Below are 19,711 nucleotides of genomic sequence, written 5' to 3'. Positions count from 1 at the left end.
GTTTTCGACTTCTCCACAGTGTGTAGTAAAAAAAAATTTACATGATTTAACAAAGGTGAGCTGATGAGGGAAATGAGTCAGAAAAGGCACTTCGTGTGGTGTGACACTGGTGGTGGGTAAAGAAGTCAGATTTATCATAGGTGTGAAGATGAGAGTGTTTTGAGGGAGATGAAAAAAGAAGGAATGGGGTGGCAAAAGTTTTATGGTTGTGAGTTAGACATGGTTATTCTGTTAGGTTCATTCTTTCATGACTGAAGTTGAAAATGGACTTCATTATCTCATTTCAATACCAAGATATTAAAGTATGTGCATACATACATGTCTTTTTAATGTTATGTTACTCTCAGATGTATAAGCTGGGTGTCACGAGTGTGACAAAATACGTGACAGCCATGGTAGATCTGAGTACTGGTGTATATTTTAAAAACAGCAAGATTAGAGCTTTTACCAGACTTTGTGGTAATCTTTATAATCTTTGTCTCTGACTCACTCGCTCCCTCCTCAGTCGTGTGTTCATAGGGTCTCAGATTCCCTGTGCAGAGGGAAATGGCTGCTGGTCTGGGAAGTGGGACAGAAAGCAGTATGAGTTTATGCTGTGCAGCTGCCCAGCTCTTAGTGGCTTATCTCAGCTGATAGTGGCCATGTCCCTGAGGGTTCCCAGGGTTTATTTCCTCGCAACTTGCTGATCATAGAATCATAGAACCATTCAGGTTGGAAAAGACCCTTGGGATCATCAAGTCCAAACATCATCCCTACTCTACAAAGTTCTCCCCTAAACTATATCCACCAAATCCATCTCCAGGAACTTCTTCCACCTCAGAGATCTTTCCTTCATTAAGATTCTTCATCTTCTTCCCTAGACCAGTTCTTTTCAGGATTCTTCTTTTTAGCATCAGCTTTTCTCTCTGACCTGTCAAGCCCCCGGTTTTCCCAATCTAAATAGTCTGCAGAAGCACTAGGTGTGATCAGCCTCCTAACAGATGGCCTTGACTGACTTCTCTAGTAAGTGGAAGATTTGGAATGTGCTACTTCTGTTTAGTCCACATATTATCCAATTTACTAGTTGCAGCTGTTCCAGTTGAAGCTAGCAAGTCAGGAGAGTTTAAAAAGTCGGTTTTGGACATTGACACACACAGGTGCACATGCATCCAATTATCTGCTCCCTATTAATGTTCACCATAAGCTGCTTTGCTTACAGCAGGCTAATGGTAAAACCTGAACTCTTTCTGGTTTTACAGAAGTGTTGAAACATACACGTGGTTTTAGGTTGCTTTCAATTAGGTGGTCTGTACAGTATCCCTGCAGAATGAGGGGGGCTTTTTCCTGTTAAAATAACACATTATGAAAATATGTAAAACAAAGTTGAAAAGCTTCCTGTTTAAAATGTTCATTAAGTTTGAAGATTAATAGCCTTTTTTAAGTGTTTCCTTGTTGATAAACAGGTCCACCTCCAAAAAAATCTCAACGCAGAGTGTTTGTTGCAGGTCGGCTGAAAGTGACCGTGTAGGTAACATTACAGTTATTGGATGGCAAATGGAGGAAAAAACTGACCAAAGGCCTGCAGTGACAAGGTCACCTGATACAATTAATGGAAGGGTGAGTGTGAGCATTGTATCAAGTTCAGAAAAACTCAGATTTATTGCCAGCATTAAAATAAGCTAGGTTGACATCTGCTGTCAACTTTCCTGTCCATCTTGATTTATAGTAGTGCTTTATAAGTTCAAAATACTGTAAAAAGCAGCCTAATGGTGATGAAGTGGCTTTCTATCTTGCAGAGCTCTTGGTGCTCATGTTTGGGATTAAGAGTCTCGAGGACAGTTTCAGCTTTCAGTGTGTAGTTTAAACTTTAGCTTCAAGCACTCATGCTGTTCATCAGAATAGGCTTGCAGTACTGTATGTTGGTTCACTTGGTGCACTGTTAACCAGTTTCACAGAGATATCCAATTCACAGGTGAACTGGAAGAGGGCATTAAGCAAAGCTGTAATGGGGATGCTCAGGAAATTTCCAGAATATTCACGGGCAACCTAAAAGATTTCAATAAAACTGAACAGGTTATTTAAAGACTGGAATTTGTTGGGGTTTTTTTGTTTTTGTTTTTGTTTTCTGATCCCCAAATATTTGTCTGAGAGCAGATATTTATAGTGCTTTCTCAGCCTAGACATATGTTTAATTCTGTAAACTATGTGCCCTGAATACCCTGATGGTAACTGCACTCGTATCTGTGTATCACACTCCAATGTTGATTAGTATCCTGCCAGACCTGTAGTATTGGTGCAGTTCCTTTAAGGACCGTGGAGCTGTGCTACCATAAAGTAGTTGAAGGGCTGGATGAGAATTTTGAACTGTGCAGTAAAAATAAATAAGAACACTTTGATTGTAGGGTTTAAGTTTATTATTTGAGCCTCCAGTATTTTTTATCCACAGTAAACATACTTGAAATATTTCTTTTAACCACACATTGTGTTGAATATTCATTTCAAGTCTGCGTACTGGAGTCGTCACTGCATATTGCCCTGGCGCTGAGGTTTTCTCCTTTACGATTGGAGTTTTTTGTTTTTGTTTAGACCGTGTTGCCAGTTGATGAAAGTTTAACAGAATCTTTAGGAATCAGATCCAAATACGCTTCGTTACGGAAAGATGCACTACTGAAATCAGGTAATCTGCTGTGGGTTGTAACAAGTGAGTTTCAGACATCGGTAACAGGTAACCTCTTTCTCTCTGCCTGTGGGCCCAGGGTGTTCAAGCAGATGTTTCACTTGAATAGTAACAGGCTGCTGATAGAGCAGCCCTTTGAGGACCATACAAGAATATTTTTTTTTATCATCTCCATAGTAAAAACAGCAGAAGCAACCTTTTGTCATTAAGTTGGCTGTAGTATAATTTTTTCCATGCAATTTGCTGGTCTATTCCAAAGCAATCATTGATGGGTGAGGGGAGGGACAGAGGAAAGCAGTGGGTTTTTTAAAAAATTATTGAAGAAAGAGTAGTTTTGCAGCAAATGATTGCATGACAGGGAAATGCACAGTATATGTTTAAAAATTTAAAAATCACAAAAGTTAAATATGTATTTCATTTCCTGACCAGTGTTTTAAATCACTTGGCTTTCTCTGGAAGCACTGGAAGAATGGCCGTTGCAGAATGACCATGGTTCGAAAAGCTATACAGATGCCTGGTTAAGCAAGATCTTTACAGCAGTGTATTACAGCACATTAGTGAATTGAAGCCATTTACTTTTAAAAAGGAGAGACTTTGTAACTTTTAATTCAGCCCATATGCTTAAAGAACATTATTTTAATTCTTAAGTGTTTGGTGGTGCCATTTGCCGAATGTATCGCTTCCCAACTACTGATGGAAACCACTTGAGAATCTTGGAACAGATGGCTGAGAGTGTCCTTTCATTGCACATCCCTAGGCAATTTGTGAAGCTTCTTCTAGAAGAAGATGCAGCAAGGTGAGTTTGGGGTGGTTTACATGTGCAGTTAGTCAGCAGGGATATGGCTGTTACTGAGTTACTAAGGAATGTGTCAGTGTTAATAGAGACACTGAACAAAATATAGTAAAAGCATCAGATTGCTGACTGTACAGTTACAGTGAGTAAGATTTCATGTTAGAGTATAGTGTTTGGTGTTGAGCACATGGTAACATGAATTGTTGGCATAGTGAACACTTAGGTTCATACTGCAGTTATGTGCATTTAGGGGTTGTCTCTTTCTCTCACTAAAGTATTGATAAAGCCACAGAATATATTATTCCCTAGTTGTGTGACTCTATTAGGAGCAGCACATTAGGTTACATTATCTTTTTATGTATAATTATCCATGTATTTCAATATACTTCATTGTTTAAACATATTCTTAATATAAAGAGAAAAATGAAGTTGAATTTAAAAAAAAACATATCTCAATGTTTCATAGGTTGGGGAAAGTCTGGATAGCTAAGAGCATAAATGAAAGAGTAATAATTCCAGCTGCTGAGAATTTTGAGAAAGGACCAGAGACAACACAGAAGCCAGCTGAGTAGAATGGGTAATTAAAGTAGCAGAGAGAGAAGAAAAATCAGAAGTCAGAAAAATTAGAATCACTTTGAAGGTGAATTTTTAAAAAGTCAGTTGACTTCTGTGCTATGAAAGGAGAGCAAAGATAGATTATGTGAGTACTGACTGCACTCAGTGATTTAAGAGGTGGCTTTGAGAGTCAGAAGAGTAGCTTTGAATGGAAAACAAACAGAATAAAGGTGGGAAGCTTTGGTTTTCACCAACACCTGAGGCTCCTGGGAGAAACACGGTGAATTCTGCTTGTGAGAAACCCATGTACATTGGAGTAGAGCTCAACAACTGTGCTTTGGGACATAGGTTTGGAAGCATTCCCAGTCTGGTGACTAGGTTAGACCAGAGAATGTATCAGCTGTGGATGGTGCTACAATGGTATGATGTGTGACTTGTTCTTGGTCAAGTGGTGGAGCTGAACACCTGTTTTTTGTTTTGTTTTTTTTTCCTCAGGGTTTGTGAACTAGAAGAACTGGGGGAACTGTCTCCTTGTTGGGAAAGCCTTCGTCGACAAATAGTTACTCAGTACCAAACAATTATTTTAACTTATCAGGAAAATCTAACTGATCTGCATCAGTATAAAGGTGATTTTTATATATTTTTTTCATAATAATGTGATACTTCTCCAGTGTGGTTTTTTGCTGCTTCTCTGAAGTTTGGAACACTGAATGTTTTAGTTTGATGAGTAAAAAATACTATTTTTAGATTTCTTAATTGACATTTATTATGAGGTTGCTGATGATCTGGGAATATTTGCTTTATTCATTCTCTTATTTTACCTTCAAAGCAGAGAACAATTATAAACAATAACAGAAAGAAATATCTTCTTTTTTTTCCCCTCTGCTTTACCTTCAGCATGTAGATAAGCATGAATGAAACTCCTTGAGTATTTTAGCATAAACATAAGCAGAGGGGTTTTATGCTTACTTTTCTTCTGTATTTCTCAGGTCCTTCATTTAAAGCCAGTAGCTTGAAAGCTGATAAAAAATTGGAATTTGTTCCTACGAATTTACATATACAGAGAATGAGAGTCCAGGATGATGGAGGATCAGGTATTTATTTCTCTTCCTCTTTCTTCACCTTATTCTATTACTTTTCTCTCAATTTCTTTTTTTTTTGTTGTGGTTTTTTTTTGTTTCCATCCTCAACCATATAGCCAAGTTTCTACAAAATACTGCTCTGTCCTACTAGTGCTACTGGGCATTTTTGTAGCACCTTCTATCCTTGGGTTCCAAATCTCTTTGCAAAAGAAGAGATGTAATTATCACTTTTCTAAGGTGGCAAAACTAGGTTCTACAGCCAGCTGTACCCTAGGTGACACAAGCCTTTATACTAGGGAATATATTGGATTAAGCTGCTATGCCCCTTCCAGTAATTTTGGATTGCAGCAGAATAGCAAAGGTTCTGTCTGTTGTTTGTTGTTAAGCTTGTGCACTTTTTCTGTGGAACCATCATGTACAGTTATGCAGAATCACACCAGTTTGTTCACATCGAGCTTGTTTTTTCATAAATAACCTAGGTTTTCTCTTCTTTTAACAGTAATTCCCACTAACCATAGACACACACTTGTCCCACATATCCGTGTGAGGGATTCCAGTAATGGCAGCATTTGTGTAAAGATCAGTGTTCAAGTCTTCTTTTTTACTGTCAATCTTCTATATTAAGAAACAAAGGACCTACATTCAAGTATGGTTCTTTCACCTCAAAAGTGCTTGATGGATTTCCAAGGCCTCTGAAATAATCCAGTTTTCCTTGTTTGTCAAAACACTAGCACAAATTTTTTGCAAAAATTACTATCAGAGTATTGTTTTAGTTTCCACAACTGTTTGTCCACAGTAAAGATGATAAGCTTTAATTTGTAAGTCCTTTTTGTCCATCCCAGATCAGAACTACGACATAGTCACCATTGGAGCACCAGCAGCTCATTGTCAAGGCTTTAAATCAGGTGGCTTGCGGAAAAAGCTGCATAAATTTGAAGAGGCGAAGAAGCAGTAAGTAGAAATGTTGTTGTGTCAGCTGTTACCTTGCCTTTTCCTCCTAGTCCATGCTCAGTGATTTGGAAAATCATTCCATTTTCTGTTTTTGTTGCATTTCATTAAATCGTTCTACTATACAATGTGAAGATTGTTCCATGGGTTTCTTTCCAGAGAGGGAAAGGAAAAACAGTTTGCCCTTTATATTACCAGATCTGTTTGTTTAATCATGGCCCTTTTCTGTCTTTTAGTGAAATCTTTTCATTTGCCTGAATACTTGTTGGTTCATTTAGTTCCACTACTTTAGGTGTTGGATTTGGACTCTTGCCTAACTGTAGATTAGAAAACAGGTCTGTAGGACCTCCTCAGCTGCACTACATTATGTTTTCAACCCATTATTTTCAGGAGACTTGCACCCCTCCCATAGCTCCAAGGTCCTGTTGCTGAACTCTCTTTTGTACAGAACAGCTGGGACTGAGAGGCAAATTCCTTGTTGACAATTTGGGTTTAGTTCTGGGACTATTGCTGAAGTCTTTTCTGTACTGCCTCAAAGTTTATACACTGATTAGCCTTCCGAATCTGGCCTCACTGTGCTCTGTAGGCAGGATACTTGACCTCTACAGTCCTGTCTTCAGGGACTGTCTAGTTACCTGTCTGGAAGTGCAACTATATGTACTAGAGGAAGGGCTAGAAATTGGGAAAGTCACATGTGCTAAAGGGAGAGACCTGCATGGCACACACTCCGTCTCCCAAGGAGGAGGCCACGCTCTCTAGATCTACATTACTTCTGCTGCAGGATGGAGAATTTAAGGAACAATATGTGTAGCAGGACAAGTAGTCATTGTAGCCAATGGAGAAGGAAAAGGAAAAGGAGACCTTGATAATGCCCTGCCAAGGAAAGGGTTGGTAGGATTTGGAGCTGATGGGAGGAGATGATAATGTGGGAACCAAGCTCTGCTAACTGCAGAATTAGTTTTGGTAATGGAGAAGTGACTAGCAGGATCCTGTCAACATCAGTCAGATATGTACTGATAAAAAGATTGGTCAAAAATATGCCTGGTGTAATTATTCCTGATTTACAGAGGGGACTAGGGTGGGACTAGAGGAGACTGTAAACCTGGAAACACTAGTAGGCTAGGCTTACCCTTCCTGTTCTTTTGATACCACTATTGCTCTCTGAAATAACCTCTTTCTGTCAGCTTAGCTACTGAAGTGGGCCTCACTCCTGCAATATCTACATTCCCGTCTTTTGGTTTTGGTTTCTCTTTGGTGTGCCTTTTGTTTTTTCCCTCATCCAATAATGAAGCTGATCAGAGAGCTTAATTTCTGTCCAGTACTTTCCTCTAAACTTCGCAGAACTGTTTCTGGGTCCTGAAAAGTGCAGGTTCAACATTTGAAGAAAAACTTTCCTTTCAAGTACTTCTATCTTATCGTAAAAGCCAGTATAGTAGAACTGAGATTTGTCTCCTCAGTTTCACTGCTACATAGATACTGTTCAGTTCTTTTTCCTTTCATTGGCAAAACTGTGCTTGGTGCATCCACAGCATTTCCCCAGAATAAACACATGGGCATCTGGCAACCTGTTCTTTTGCTTACAAGTTTAATTGTTATAAACATGCCTTGTTGAACAGATGACTCAAGTTATTACCCCTAACATCCTTTGTTTTGTTTTCTGCTTTTGGTATTTGCTAAAAATCTGCTAATTTTACTTTTGGTTTTTTGTTTTTTTTAGCAGTTATGAGGAGTGTTGGTGAGTTTTCTGTTTCTGAGAGTTCTGTAGAGAGGGTTTCTGTTCTTTGGGTTGTTGTCTTTTTCTTTCTTTTCTTTGGCAAGTATGTGGTGTGTTTTAAAGTGTGCAGGGCTTTTTAATGTCATGCATCATGGCACCCCTAATTGTGCTCTGTGTAATTGTAGCTGCTTTGTAGAACATGATGTGTGAATGAATTTCATTTAATCTGCAGTGTTTGTTTGTAATGAACAGCTAGCTTCCTGGCTCTCTCTGATCATAAGAATTTAGAAAACTGAAGATCAGAACCAAGAATTGTGTATCTTTTCCTCAGTTATTTCCAGTGAAAACTGCCTGGAGAGAAAAGTATTCTGCCAGAGGTGGAATATAATTAAGATCACTACATATTTTTAAATCTCTGTGGTAGTGGATTTGACATGGCTTATATTTTTGTAGCCCATGTCATCATTTAAACATTTTCACTTCTGTTCATTTTTCTTCATGTTGTGGTGTTCAGTGTTCTGAAAAGGAAGCGCTACTTGATGGTTCGACAGTGCAGACGTTCTGCTCTAAATTACTAGTATTAAAGGTTGAACTTCTAATTCACTGAGAGTTTCAGGCTGTATTACAGTTTGTTGATACAGAACAAGAAGAGCTGTTCATTTGAAAAAGCATTTGCAGGTTGGAAAGTAAACATATGTGAACTTTACACCATAATTTTCCTTCAAAATCATCCTAGCAAATGTTTGTGATTACAAATGTAATAATTTTAAATAAGATCTCAATATGCTGCATGGCCTTTCCTGCCAAATATGTCTTTATGCATGGTAACCACACTGTTGTGGAAAGAAATTGCTCAGAGGAATTGTCACTAAGATCATTGGTCAGTAGAAAGCACAAATCCTGTACAGGGGAAGTCCTAAAAGCTGAGGTTAATTTGCTGTATGGCTTAGCAGTACTGGGGAGTGGTTGTTCTCTGCTCCACTCAGGTGGGTGACCTGAGGGACACAAATAAGGGAACTCTTCCAAGAATCACTTCTGCATTATATTGTTGGAAAACAAATTCCTCAGTCTTCTCTTGTTAAGGAGCTCAGACAAATACTAGGATTAAGCTCCTCCCTTGCCTTAATATAATTTAAAGGAAAAGAGCTGGTATTTGTGGCAATGATTTTAAAGTGTGCCCCACGCAACCCTCCTGTCTTACCTCACAGACACACTGCAGCAATTAACAGCATTGCTCTAGGGGTAGCAGAGGAATTCACACTCCTCAGAGGTAGCTGTGCCTAGAGAAGAAAATCCGCTCCGTGTGGAGCGTGGGCTCCATTGAAGCATGCTGAGATTGGTGCAAATAGTTGGTTCTTCTGTGCTGTTATTATGCTGAAGCAAATAATGACTGGAAAAAATGAATAAAATTAAAATAATATACAGTTGGTGTCACCTCGTTCTTGATGCCACGTTGTGAACAAGCATGATGCTTGTGGTTTATTTTTATTATATTTTATTATAATATATAATGTTATATTTACAACAGCTGGAGCTGTTGTAAAGGCCTGACTTTGTATAGTTCTTCTACTGGGTGGAAGAAAACAGCATCTTGCCTGGCAAAGGGAATAGTGGTGTGTTGGTTCCAAACAGTTAACTAAGAGCACAACTTCAGCTTAAAGTAATTTCCTAAGCTAAAAGGCAGCTTTTGTGAATGGCTCTTCTGAGGTAGAATTAAATGACCTTTTAGTAGTGCTATTCTCTCTCCAGCAGTTACACAGGGAGTCCAAGCATCTGTTTTACCCTGGGTAAGCAACTTCTGTAGCCATCTAAACTTAGAGGATGTGAACCTTTCCCTACCCCCACCAAGTAAGCAGACTTAGTGGAGCTGCAATATTCCAATGTTTTATTGGTGTTATTTTCCTTACTCTTTGGAAAAGCTCAAAATTTGGAATTGTTTTATGTTGTTACAGCTAAGTTTATAATAGGGAGAATTGTACCCTGTCTAATTTATTAAGTGTATGCTAACAGCTACACCGAGGACAGAATCCTTGGATTAGCCTGGAGATACAATTTGGGTTTAAGATCTCATAAAATTGCTATTGCTGGTGTAACTTGAATTAGGCCTGCAATAGAGGAGAGGATATACTAGCAGAAAGAATTTGTGTTAATACCACGGTATTTGGTTTTGTGGATCTGGATGGCATTTCTGTGTTAGAAGAGTGCAGATTTTCTTTTCATGCTGCTGGTGGCTGTGTGGTAGTGCAGGTTTGGAAAGCAGGCCTCAGGGAAGTGTCTGTGTGGTAAGAAGAGGGAGGGTTGGGCAAGATGGCTCTGCCAGCAGTGGTTCTGTGTCTGATGGTAAAATCTAGCCCCCACGTTCTCCTCAGCAAAATTGTCCCTCTGGTATACAAGCTCTGCCCACAACCCCTTGGCATAAGGGATGAATAAATCTGCATCTGAATGCTTTCAGTAAAGGCAGAGGAGGCTCCAGGATTATGTTCCTGCTGTGCAATTGCCCACTGGTCTTTCACTGTTGAATGCAAGCTGAGGTAAATTTTTGTGGTCTGCCATTAATTCTCCAGCATGCTACTGTAATGTCTGTACCTCGATCAATTTTCCCCCTAAAATCAGTCTTTCTTTTTCAGCACCTCACCAAGTTCCCAGTCTATAATATACATCCCACAGGACATTGTTAGAGCAAAGGAAATTATTGCACAAATCAACACCCTGAAAACGCAAGTCAGTTACTATGCAGAAAGGCTCTCAAGAGCTGCCAAGGACAGATCAGCTAATGGCCTTGAAAGAACACTTGCCATCCTAGCAGACAAGGTAAGAGAATCATACATTTCTGTGCTGAAGAACAGTGTGATTTTTTTTCCTCTGTCTCTATCTTTAGTAGGTTTTCTTGAAACATCTGTTTTACCTTGTTCTGTAGTGTATTGTAATATGTACAGTCCTAAAGAAAAAGCAAAATCAGACCAATCTTTAAAATTTGTTGCTTTTTATTTAGGTTGTCTCCTACTTTTTACACTCTTGACTTCACCTCCTCTTGAGAGTGCAGTGGAGAGCAATGTCCTCTGCTTCCCTGTATTAATTCATCATATTCCAGAAATCTACATTCTACACTTTCTTTTAAACCCTTTTCTACACATCCACCTGCTTTTTCTAATGCTACTCTGAGTCATCTGTCAAGCACCAGCAACTGGGCAAAACTTAAGTAAATCAAACAATTCTTTATTTTTCCACTGGTGAAATAAACAACAGTGGCAACACAGCCTTTGCTTGAATTATAGTGATGTGAATCAGTTATTTTTTGATGGGTGCTGACGGAAACCAGACTGGACCCAAGTACTGTGTTCGGTTTTGGGCCTCCAACTACAAGAAGAACACAAAGGTTCTGGAGCATGTCCAGAGAAGGGCAGTGAAGCTGGTGAAGAGTCTAGAGCACAAGTCTCACGAGGAGCATCTGAATGAACTGGGCTTGTTTAGCCTGGAGGAAGGGAGCTTGAGGGGAGACCTCATTGCTCTCTGCAGCTACCTAAAAGGAGGTTGTAGCGAGGTGGGCATTGTTCTGTTCTCCCAAGTAGAAAGTGATAGGATGAGAGGAAATGGCCCCAAGTTGTGCCAGGGGAGGTCTAGATTGGATATTAGGAGAAATTTATTCACTGAAAGGGTTGTGAAGCACTGGAACAGGCTGCCCAGGGAAGTGGTAGACTCACCATAGGTAGGTGTTTAAAAGACAAATGTGGTGCTTAGGGACATGGCTTAGTGGTGGCCTTGGCAGTGTTAGGTTTATGGTTGGACTTGATTATCTTAAAGGTCTTTTCCAATTCTATGATTCTGTAAAATGTGTTATTTATTCTGATACTCATTCTAAATGAGAAGAGTGTGTATAACTGGTCTGTGGGATTTTCTACAGCTGGACAACATGCATCTTGTTTTTTTAATAGAGGCACAGGCCAGATACTTGTCATATTCACATAACTTACAGAAATCTCTTAAGACAACATCACTAACTAAGACAGAGAACAAGTTGCATCAATTAGTGGGGTGTATCTTCAGCCCTTCTCTTAAGTCTTGTTATGATTTCGGACAAGATGGTGGATGTTAAATAGGGTCTCTTGGGTATGGCATCTATTGTGTGGAGTATAAAAATGTCTGCATGTTGTTCTAAGTTTTCATCAAATGGAAAACGAAGTGCAAATAAAGGTGGATTGCACACTTATTAGTGAAGTTTTCAACATTTGCAAGGCTAATATAATAGTGCAGACTTTGGAAATGTTTTGTGTTTTGGTACTGTATATTGCTTTTTTAAGGCAATTCTGTGAAATGGTTTTAAAGGCATCTTAGAAACTCCTAAGCAGTGATTAGTTTCTTTTACAGAATACTAGGTCTTCTTTTCTCTTTCTGGAAAAGAATATGTTATGAATTGTCTAGAAGAATGAAAAGGTGTTAAAATGGAGTGGGGGTTTATTGCTTTTTAGACTCGGCAACTTGTCACAGTCTGTGATTGCAAGCTGTTGGCAAATTCAATACATGGACTGAATGCTGCAAGGCCAGACTATATAGCTTCCAAAGCATCTCCAACCTCTGGAGAAGGGGAGCAAGTGATGCTGAGGAATGATCAAGATACACTTGTGGCCAGATGGACAGGAAGAAATAGTCGATCTTCTCTGCAGGTGGATTGGCACGAAGAGGAATGGGTATGTTTGCTTAGCAGAGTGATGAATATTTTCTTCTTTTTAGTTTTTGTTTGCTGTGGGTTTGTTTGTTTGTCTGTTTTTGTAAGCTCTGTAACTGCTCACCAGATATGCATAGACTGTTTTGAAGGTATTGGTCATCTACCAAAGATATTCCCTTCATCCTATGTTCAGTTACTCCTTGGGCATGGGGATAAAAACAGGCCTTAATGATTTCTGCATCTCCTAAATAGTGGAGGTCCTTACAGTAAGTGCATGGCTTTTCTGAAGTTGGTTTCAAGGGAAAATAAATAGCTTTTAAAGTAAAAAAACCTTACCATGCTACAAAGGACTCCTGCGCTTCTCCAAGATAAAACATATTTTGCACCTGTTTGCTCCACAATTCAACCTTCCTGGTTTTTATCCTCATCTAAATATTTAGAACTTGCAGTCCGTCTCTGTTTTGATTATGAACAGCATTTTAAAACTGTTTGCACAAAGAGTTTAAATGGTTTTCCTTACCCTACTGCCAAATGAAATGAGAATTTGGCTGTGTAAATTCTGTCATTGTGCAGTATAAACAGAGGTTCATTAATTCTCAAAAACAGTCAAGATAAATTAATTATTAATATTGTGACATCTCAAATTAGAAATTAGATTCAATTCATTTTGGAAATGGATCCTTGTTAGTTTTAATTGTTTTGGCATACTTTGACTTACAGTCAAACTCAACAGTAATAAGATACGAATAAAGCCAATTCAGTTATTTAGATAGTAATACAATGCAGTAATTTTATCTGTTGTTCAGTACATTGAATAGGAAAAAAATGTCTGATTGTATACAATTATTATGTCAAACACGAGTTTCAAGAATAAACAATAGTGCCAACTGGAAATTGGAATAATAGTGCAGAAAGAGGCACTTAAAATTGTTCAGCAAATTTACTTAGAAAATAGCTTTGCAATTTACCACAAAAGTCATGTTGCTACATATTGTTGACATGCTGCTATACATCATTTATATATCCAGAATTTGCCTGTGCACAAATGTAAACACAATACCCCAGAGGAAACTTTGCAGAGGAATTGTGACTAGAATCATGGGAGGAAATAGATTGCTAGGGGATTTGTTACCCAGTGTCTCTTCTTTTTAAATTGAGAAAGAAATGTTTTCTTTTAAGGAGAAAGTTTGGTTGAATGTTGACAAAAGTCTGGAGTGTATTATACAGAGAGTGGACAAACTTCTCCAGAAGGAACGCTTGCAAAGTGACAGCTGTGAAGATGTTTTCCAGTGTGATATCAGCTGTACTAGTAAGAAAGGTAATCGGGACACTCGTGCCTACTGGATAAATCCAGAAGATTTAAATGAGACCTCATCATCCTCACCACCTTCATCATCCTCACCACCACCATCTTCATCCACACCATCCTGTGCATGTCATTCTCTCACAAAGACAAGTGCGTATGCCAGACACTGCTTCTTCCTGCTGCTCTCTTGCTGTGTGCTGGCATCATTCCTAAGCTCCGCTACATCTTCCCATATGTTTGTTGTTTAGTGGTGGTGTTAAGCACTGATGTCAGGCAGAAAGGTTTGGGGGGTGTAATGAGAGCTGCTAAACCCATTGCATACTTTGAAATCCTGATCCCAGGGAAATAATTATCAAATCCATTGATTACAGTGGCACTGGGTTTTTACACTGGGTGTTTTAAGCTGATAAAACAGGTGTTTGGATTAGCCTATGTCAGACACCACCTCTGGTAGCTTTTTTGTTGGTTTCAGCTTCTTTGCAGCAATCAAAGCTTATTGCAGTGAACCTCTGTAAAAGATGAATAAAACATGAGAGAAGTGCAGGCGCTACTGCAAACACTAATGGCTCCAGGTGGGCTGCACAGGACGGGAGCTAAACCATCCCGTTAGATTGAGCTGAACTTTGATGAACCTACTGGAGTTTAAAGTCAATTCCAACCCAAATTGTCAAAAGCTGTGGTGCTGAGGCACTCAGATTTCTTGTAGCTGGAAGGTAGAAATTGGCAATGCAAGCTCTCAGTGGAGCAGTCCTATCAAAATTTGAGGTAAAATGGGTGCTGGATTGAATCCAGCATAATGCCATGAGCATGTGAATGAAAGATACCCTTATCAGTTTAGGTTGACAATTTTGCAGCTGTGCACTAAATTTCAGAATGATTTGACTTATCCTCATGTTCTTCACATATGATCACTATGATTTGGCCACTTAATAGAGCAGGTGCACCAAGCTAAGCTCTAGAAGGACTGATTTGTGTTTTCATTTCCTTTCTCCTGTTCTGTTGTACTGTTTGATGGCCCTTTGTCCCTTGTCTGCGTCTGTGACTTCATGTCCATCCCATTGTTAGTGTTGTAGTAGAAGGCAGTACCTTAAAAAGAAGGAAGCAAGAAGAAATTTAATATCAACGTTATATCTTTGTGTATTTTCACGTTACATATGATTTGCTTAGTATCTTAGATGACCATGTTTTTCTAGATTAGACTGACTTTTTTGTATTATGAAGGAATAGGAGAGTTAGTTCTTGTTTCAGAATGTGTTCTTTATTAACTGTTGACTAAATTTCTTCTTACCAGTTTGATACCTATAGATGTTTTTATTTGCTAGCCAGTTTACAGTAAGTTTTATATGTATTTACATCGAAGTTTTATCAGTAAACTTTAATGCACCTTCAAATCAAAGATTAAACTTCGTGGATTTTTAATATTATAAAGAACAGGAAAAAATCTGTGGTGGGTGATACCAGAAGCTTTTCCCAAGACAATTAAATGCTGAAAGCATCTTAGAAAAATAATTTTCTTTCATTTTCAGTTGATCTTTTACGCCTACTCTGGATCTTGACACTTAGGCCATACAAAAGTAGAATGAGCTTCACTTACCTACCCAAGGTTTTGTTTGTGCCAAGAGTTTCTGTAACCTGTCCCCACTCTGCCTCCAAAGTAGAAAATAATCTTTCTATTTAATCCACAGAATCTGAGACAGAAACATTAAATCAAGAAGTGTAGCAGGCTTTAAAGCTGAGGGGCTTGCTGTCATTTCCCAGTGCTACCTAAGCATAAAGATCAGATCTGAAGTCTGACTGTCAACCAGTGTTGGGTGAATTTAACTTAAAAAATTGTGGAGAGGGACTCCTGTTCCTTAGTTATCTGGTACAGACATTTTTCATAGGTCTCAATGAGCGATTTGAATTGCATTTGGGATGTTTGCTGTAAGCCAGGGCAAGCCCAGTGCTCAATAATATTCTCATCAGGTGTAGTTCCTAATTAATGGTCAGCGTTTTTGACAGAGAAACAGGTTCAAGGCTTTAAAAAAACTACTTTTCATCAAAGCAAGAGTTTAATAACAGGGTGTATGTTATTTTTTTTACTGTTTGCATTGTACTGTACTGTATTTTCATCTGACAGCTTGTTCCACTGAACTGAGTGTGAAACACTCACAGGCTTCACTGGTGAGGTTTCAGACCATAATATACAATCTAATGCTGGTGTTAACTGTCTCGGAAATTGTATAACAGAGATTTGTCTAGGATAGCAAGATACTGTTTCTTTATTACTCTTGCATTGTGGGTGCCTCAATGTCAATTTCCTTTTGAACTTACTGCTAGTCTTTTGCTGTTCTGTTTAGCAGCCTTTCTGCCAGCTGAATCTATAATTGCATTAAACCAGTGGTTCTCAAATTGTGCCCTGTGGATGGCTGGGGTTTGACAGTGCACGTGCTGGTGATCCACAGTGAGCCCCTGAACTCGTGGATACTGGCTTTTCTCCAAGTCCCCATGTAGGTGTTCCTCTGATCAGAAACAATGGAAGCAAAGGGCTAGTATCTCTGCTGAGCTCCTCTTCCCTCTGTTAAAGTGTTTGAGAACCCTGGCATTGAGCATTTGAGTTGCTTGTGTTAAAACTGTGTTGCTGCTCCTTAATCATGCATGTTGCCCCTCCATTTCTGTGCAGATTGCAGCCCCCCTCCGGAAGAATCTGGCCCAGGTATGTGCATTCATGGCTTCTGCTTCTTCTGAAAATTGCAGAATTTGATTCATGATTAACAACAAGTGCCTTGCTGTTAAGGTTGACCATTTTCAAATGGTAATGCTCTACAATATCACATCACTTACCTAAGCATATTGAGAAGTTACTGTTTTTCTAAACATTAGTGCAAGGGGGTATCTGTTAACTTCGCATGGCCAGGTATGGGAGAGCAGTTGTTCATGATCTCTACTGTTTCTCCAGTTGATGTATTTTAGAAGACTGTTGTGGATGAGAACGATTTGAGGCCTGTTCCAAATGTCACTGGAATCTGGCGTTTCAGACATACCCTTTCACATGTGCTGTTGAGCTGGCCTTTCTGAATGAGAACTTGAGCAGAACACAGAGCAGCCAACAAGGCTGATGGAGAATCTCTGTTGTGGATACACACCAAGCAGTGTTGGGCACTGCAAATCTCATGTTTCAGAATTCAGGAGACTTCCCATCACACTGGGATGTGTCCCATCACACATTAGCCTTCTTACCTTTCTCCTTGTACTCCTACACACTGAATCATAGAATCATAGAATCATAGGGGTTGGAAGGGACCTCGAAAGATCATCTAGTCCAACCCCCCCACAGAGCAGGGTCACCTAGAGCACATCACACAGGAAGGCGTCCAGGCGGGTTTTGAATGTCTCCAGAGAAGGAGACTCCACAGCCTCTCTGGGAAGCCTGTTCCAGGGCTCTGTCACTCTCACAGTAAAAAATTTTTTTCTGATATTCACCTTAAAGCTCCTATGCTCCAATTTGTATCCATTACTCCTTGTCCTATCACTGGTCATCACTGAAAAAAGCTTAACTCCATCTTCTTGACACTCACCCTTTACGTATTTGTAAACATTGATGAGGTCACCCCTCAGTCTCCTTTTCTCCAAGCTAAAGAGACCGAGCTCCCTCAGCCTTTCCTCATCAGGGAGATGTTCCACTCCCTTAATCATCTTTGTGGCTCTGCGCTGGACTCTTTCAAGCAGTTCCCTGTCCTTGAACTGAGGGGCCCAGAACTGGACACAATACTCCAGATGCGGCCTCACCAATGCAGAATAGAGGGGGAGGAGAACCTCTCTTGACCTACTAATGCACTGGTGTTGCATTTACAAGGTCTGAATAGTATGCCTCTGTAATACCACTCTCTCCCAGCTAGATGGCTGTAATTTCTCCCATTTGAGAATAGTTTAATCTGAGTTCAGTAAGGGTTTAGTCTTTGAACTGTTACAGTATGGTCTCTTGGGTGTAGTGAAACCACTGGGAAATGAAGCCACAGTGTAGGTATGCTTTTCATCTCCACAGAGGATATTCATGCTCTTCTCAGCAGTCTACACGGTTTTCTTTTATCATTAAAAACAGTTTTAAATCAGTAAAAGACCACAAGTGTTTAAATCCTGGAACATCCCTTTAGTTTTTGCAAAATATGAATGTGGTGCATAAATGAAGGCTATTTCTGTATTTTTTAAATGGGAGTAATTTAAAGCAGTCACATTACCCTAACTGTCAGGTTACTTCCCCCCCTGCTTAAAAAGCAGGATTTTTGTCCCAGACATACCAAGAGTTACCTTGGACTAGGTCTCCAGCTGTTGTAAATCTGTAGCAACTTGTTGCATCTGCATTGTCTCAGGCCCTATGCCAGAACATCCTACATATGAATCTGCCCAATGGAGTGTGTAGTAGTTTTTAAAAGTTCTGGTCAGCTCGTAGAATGTAAGAGCAGAGCTCAGAGTAGATTTCAAATTAGAATTAGTGCCTCATGGTTTTTGAAGGTGCCATTGATTGATTTGATAGAAAATATACTTTCAGTAATGAAGTTCTCATAGGAAAATTTAATGAGGGGGAGACAGAAAGACTGGAGAATCCAGGCAAAAGTTGAACACTCAGAGTCCTGTCACATTTATTTAAATGCTGCCAGTGGAATGTTCCAACCTGATTTGAGCCTGGGAGTGCAATTCCTTTTACTCCTGTTTACTGAAAATATCAACTACCATTGACTAAAAAATTAAAAGAACACAGGTGACACCTCTGTAAAGTAGGTAGCAGAAAGCATTTAGCATTTTGCAGACTGACAAGGTTTTGTTTTCCATGGCCACAATTTTAAACCAAGAGAATAAACAGCACAGAGGTTTTTTGCTCATTACCCTGGATGACCCACTGTATCGCATCTGAGTGTTGGGAGAAAAAAACATCTAACAATTGCTTTATCTTCAGGCAGGCTAATATATCACCAGTGTACTTTGTGATTACCTCAGATACACATCTCTTTCAAATAAAGTTCTGCCAGACACACTTAAATTTTAAATCTCCACTGAGTTGATAACTATATATATGTATCTATATGCAGGCAATCAGATGATGATGATGTGCTGGAAGATCTTTTCAGTTCTTTTTGTCATCCTCATTTATTTATAGAAAAGCTCTTAAATGCAGTAAGAAACACTGTTAGCATCATCTGTGTCTTGCTTTTAAGTGTTCACAGAGCCATGTTAAGGCATCTGTTTTATTTTGAGAGAAAAACACTTAATAGAATATAAAAGACAAGCTGTGATTCCTTGCCCGTTCTTTTGATGTTTCCTGCTTTTTTATGGCAATGGAACAGAGCCAAGCAACTTCCCCTTTGTGTAGTTTATTAGGTTATCTATCTACTGCATAGAACAAAAGCAAAAGGGTTAGTTCTGTTAATCTTGCCAGTTATGTTTCTGTTTAGCAGACTTCCAGAGTTCCCCTCATTGACTGCTTATCAAAGAAACGTTTATTATTACTAGCTCTTAGTCCTGCCTTTGAGTCAAAATCCCCAACAACTTCCTTTCAGGGGCTTGAAGTACCCCATTCATGCTGGTTCTGATCTGTACATTGCCTTGTTGCTACAGCCAGCCAGGCTGGGGATTGTGTGTGTTCTGTTTGTGACCCCCAGTGCTTTTAAAAAATAAAACACATTGTCCTTCCCTTTAAAAAGACAGATGTCTTTCTGTTTCAGCCTTACATGAAGGAGGGCAAAACCAAAGCACTGTTCTATTTTGTGTTTATATTGCAGAGAGAATGGATTTTGGTACACCATCTGAATAATTTTTTGTACATCTGAATACTTTTTTTGGATTTTAAAATGGGTTTTTTTAATTGGTGGCTGGTTAAGACGAAAGATGAAAGAAGAAAAGGGAAGAAACTGATCTTGCAGGGCATTTTAAGGCAGAGCCATTTCTTAGGGAGAAGGAATGGCACAATGTTTGGGGTACTAAAATAGGACTTTAGCAACTCAGTTTCACTTCTGTGCT

General features: G+C 39.2%; 1 protein-coding gene across 18 annotated transcripts in view; it reads left to right on the top strand.

Annotated features, from left to right (window-relative positions):
• The window catches only part of INPP4A (inositol polyphosphate-4-phosphatase type I A), a 124,426-nt gene that overhangs the window by 82,988 nt on the left and 21,727 nt on the right, over positions 1 to 19,711 (top strand). For 8 of the 18 annotated variants that reach the window (XM_051610364.1, XM_051610347.1, XM_051610339.1 and 5 more), the window contains 11 exons: positions 1,443 to 1,596; positions 2,566 to 2,656; positions 3,305 to 3,452; positions 4,500 to 4,630; positions 4,994 to 5,098; positions 5,929 to 6,037; positions 7,752 to 7,769; positions 10,376 to 10,559; positions 12,215 to 12,433; positions 13,591 to 13,867; positions 16,380 to 16,412. In XM_051610364.1, the coding sequence (XP_051466324.1) occupies positions 1,443 to 1,596; positions 2,566 to 2,656; positions 3,305 to 3,452; positions 4,500 to 4,630; positions 4,994 to 5,098; positions 5,929 to 6,037; positions 7,752 to 7,769; positions 10,376 to 10,559; positions 12,215 to 12,433; positions 13,591 to 13,867; positions 16,380 to 16,412 (1,469 nt within the window). The remainder of the gene's footprint in view (positions 1 to 1,442; positions 1,597 to 2,565; positions 2,657 to 3,304; positions 3,453 to 4,499; positions 4,631 to 4,993; positions 5,099 to 5,928; positions 6,038 to 7,751; positions 7,770 to 10,375; positions 10,560 to 12,214; positions 12,434 to 13,590; positions 13,868 to 16,379; positions 16,413 to 19,711) is intronic. The other 10 variants (XM_051610439.1, XM_051610423.1, XM_051610429.1 and 7 more) reach the window with 8 other exon arrangements.

Source organism: Apus apus, chromosome 1, assembly GCF_020740795.1.
Source record: "Apus apus isolate bApuApu2 chromosome 1, bApuApu2.pri.cur, whole genome shotgun sequence".
Taxonomy (NCBI): domain Eukaryota; kingdom Metazoa; phylum Chordata; class Aves; order Apodiformes; family Apodidae; genus Apus; species Apus apus.
The sequence above is the reverse complement of the archived record's forward strand: the minus strand, read 5'-3'. Positions and strand labels throughout refer to the sequence as shown.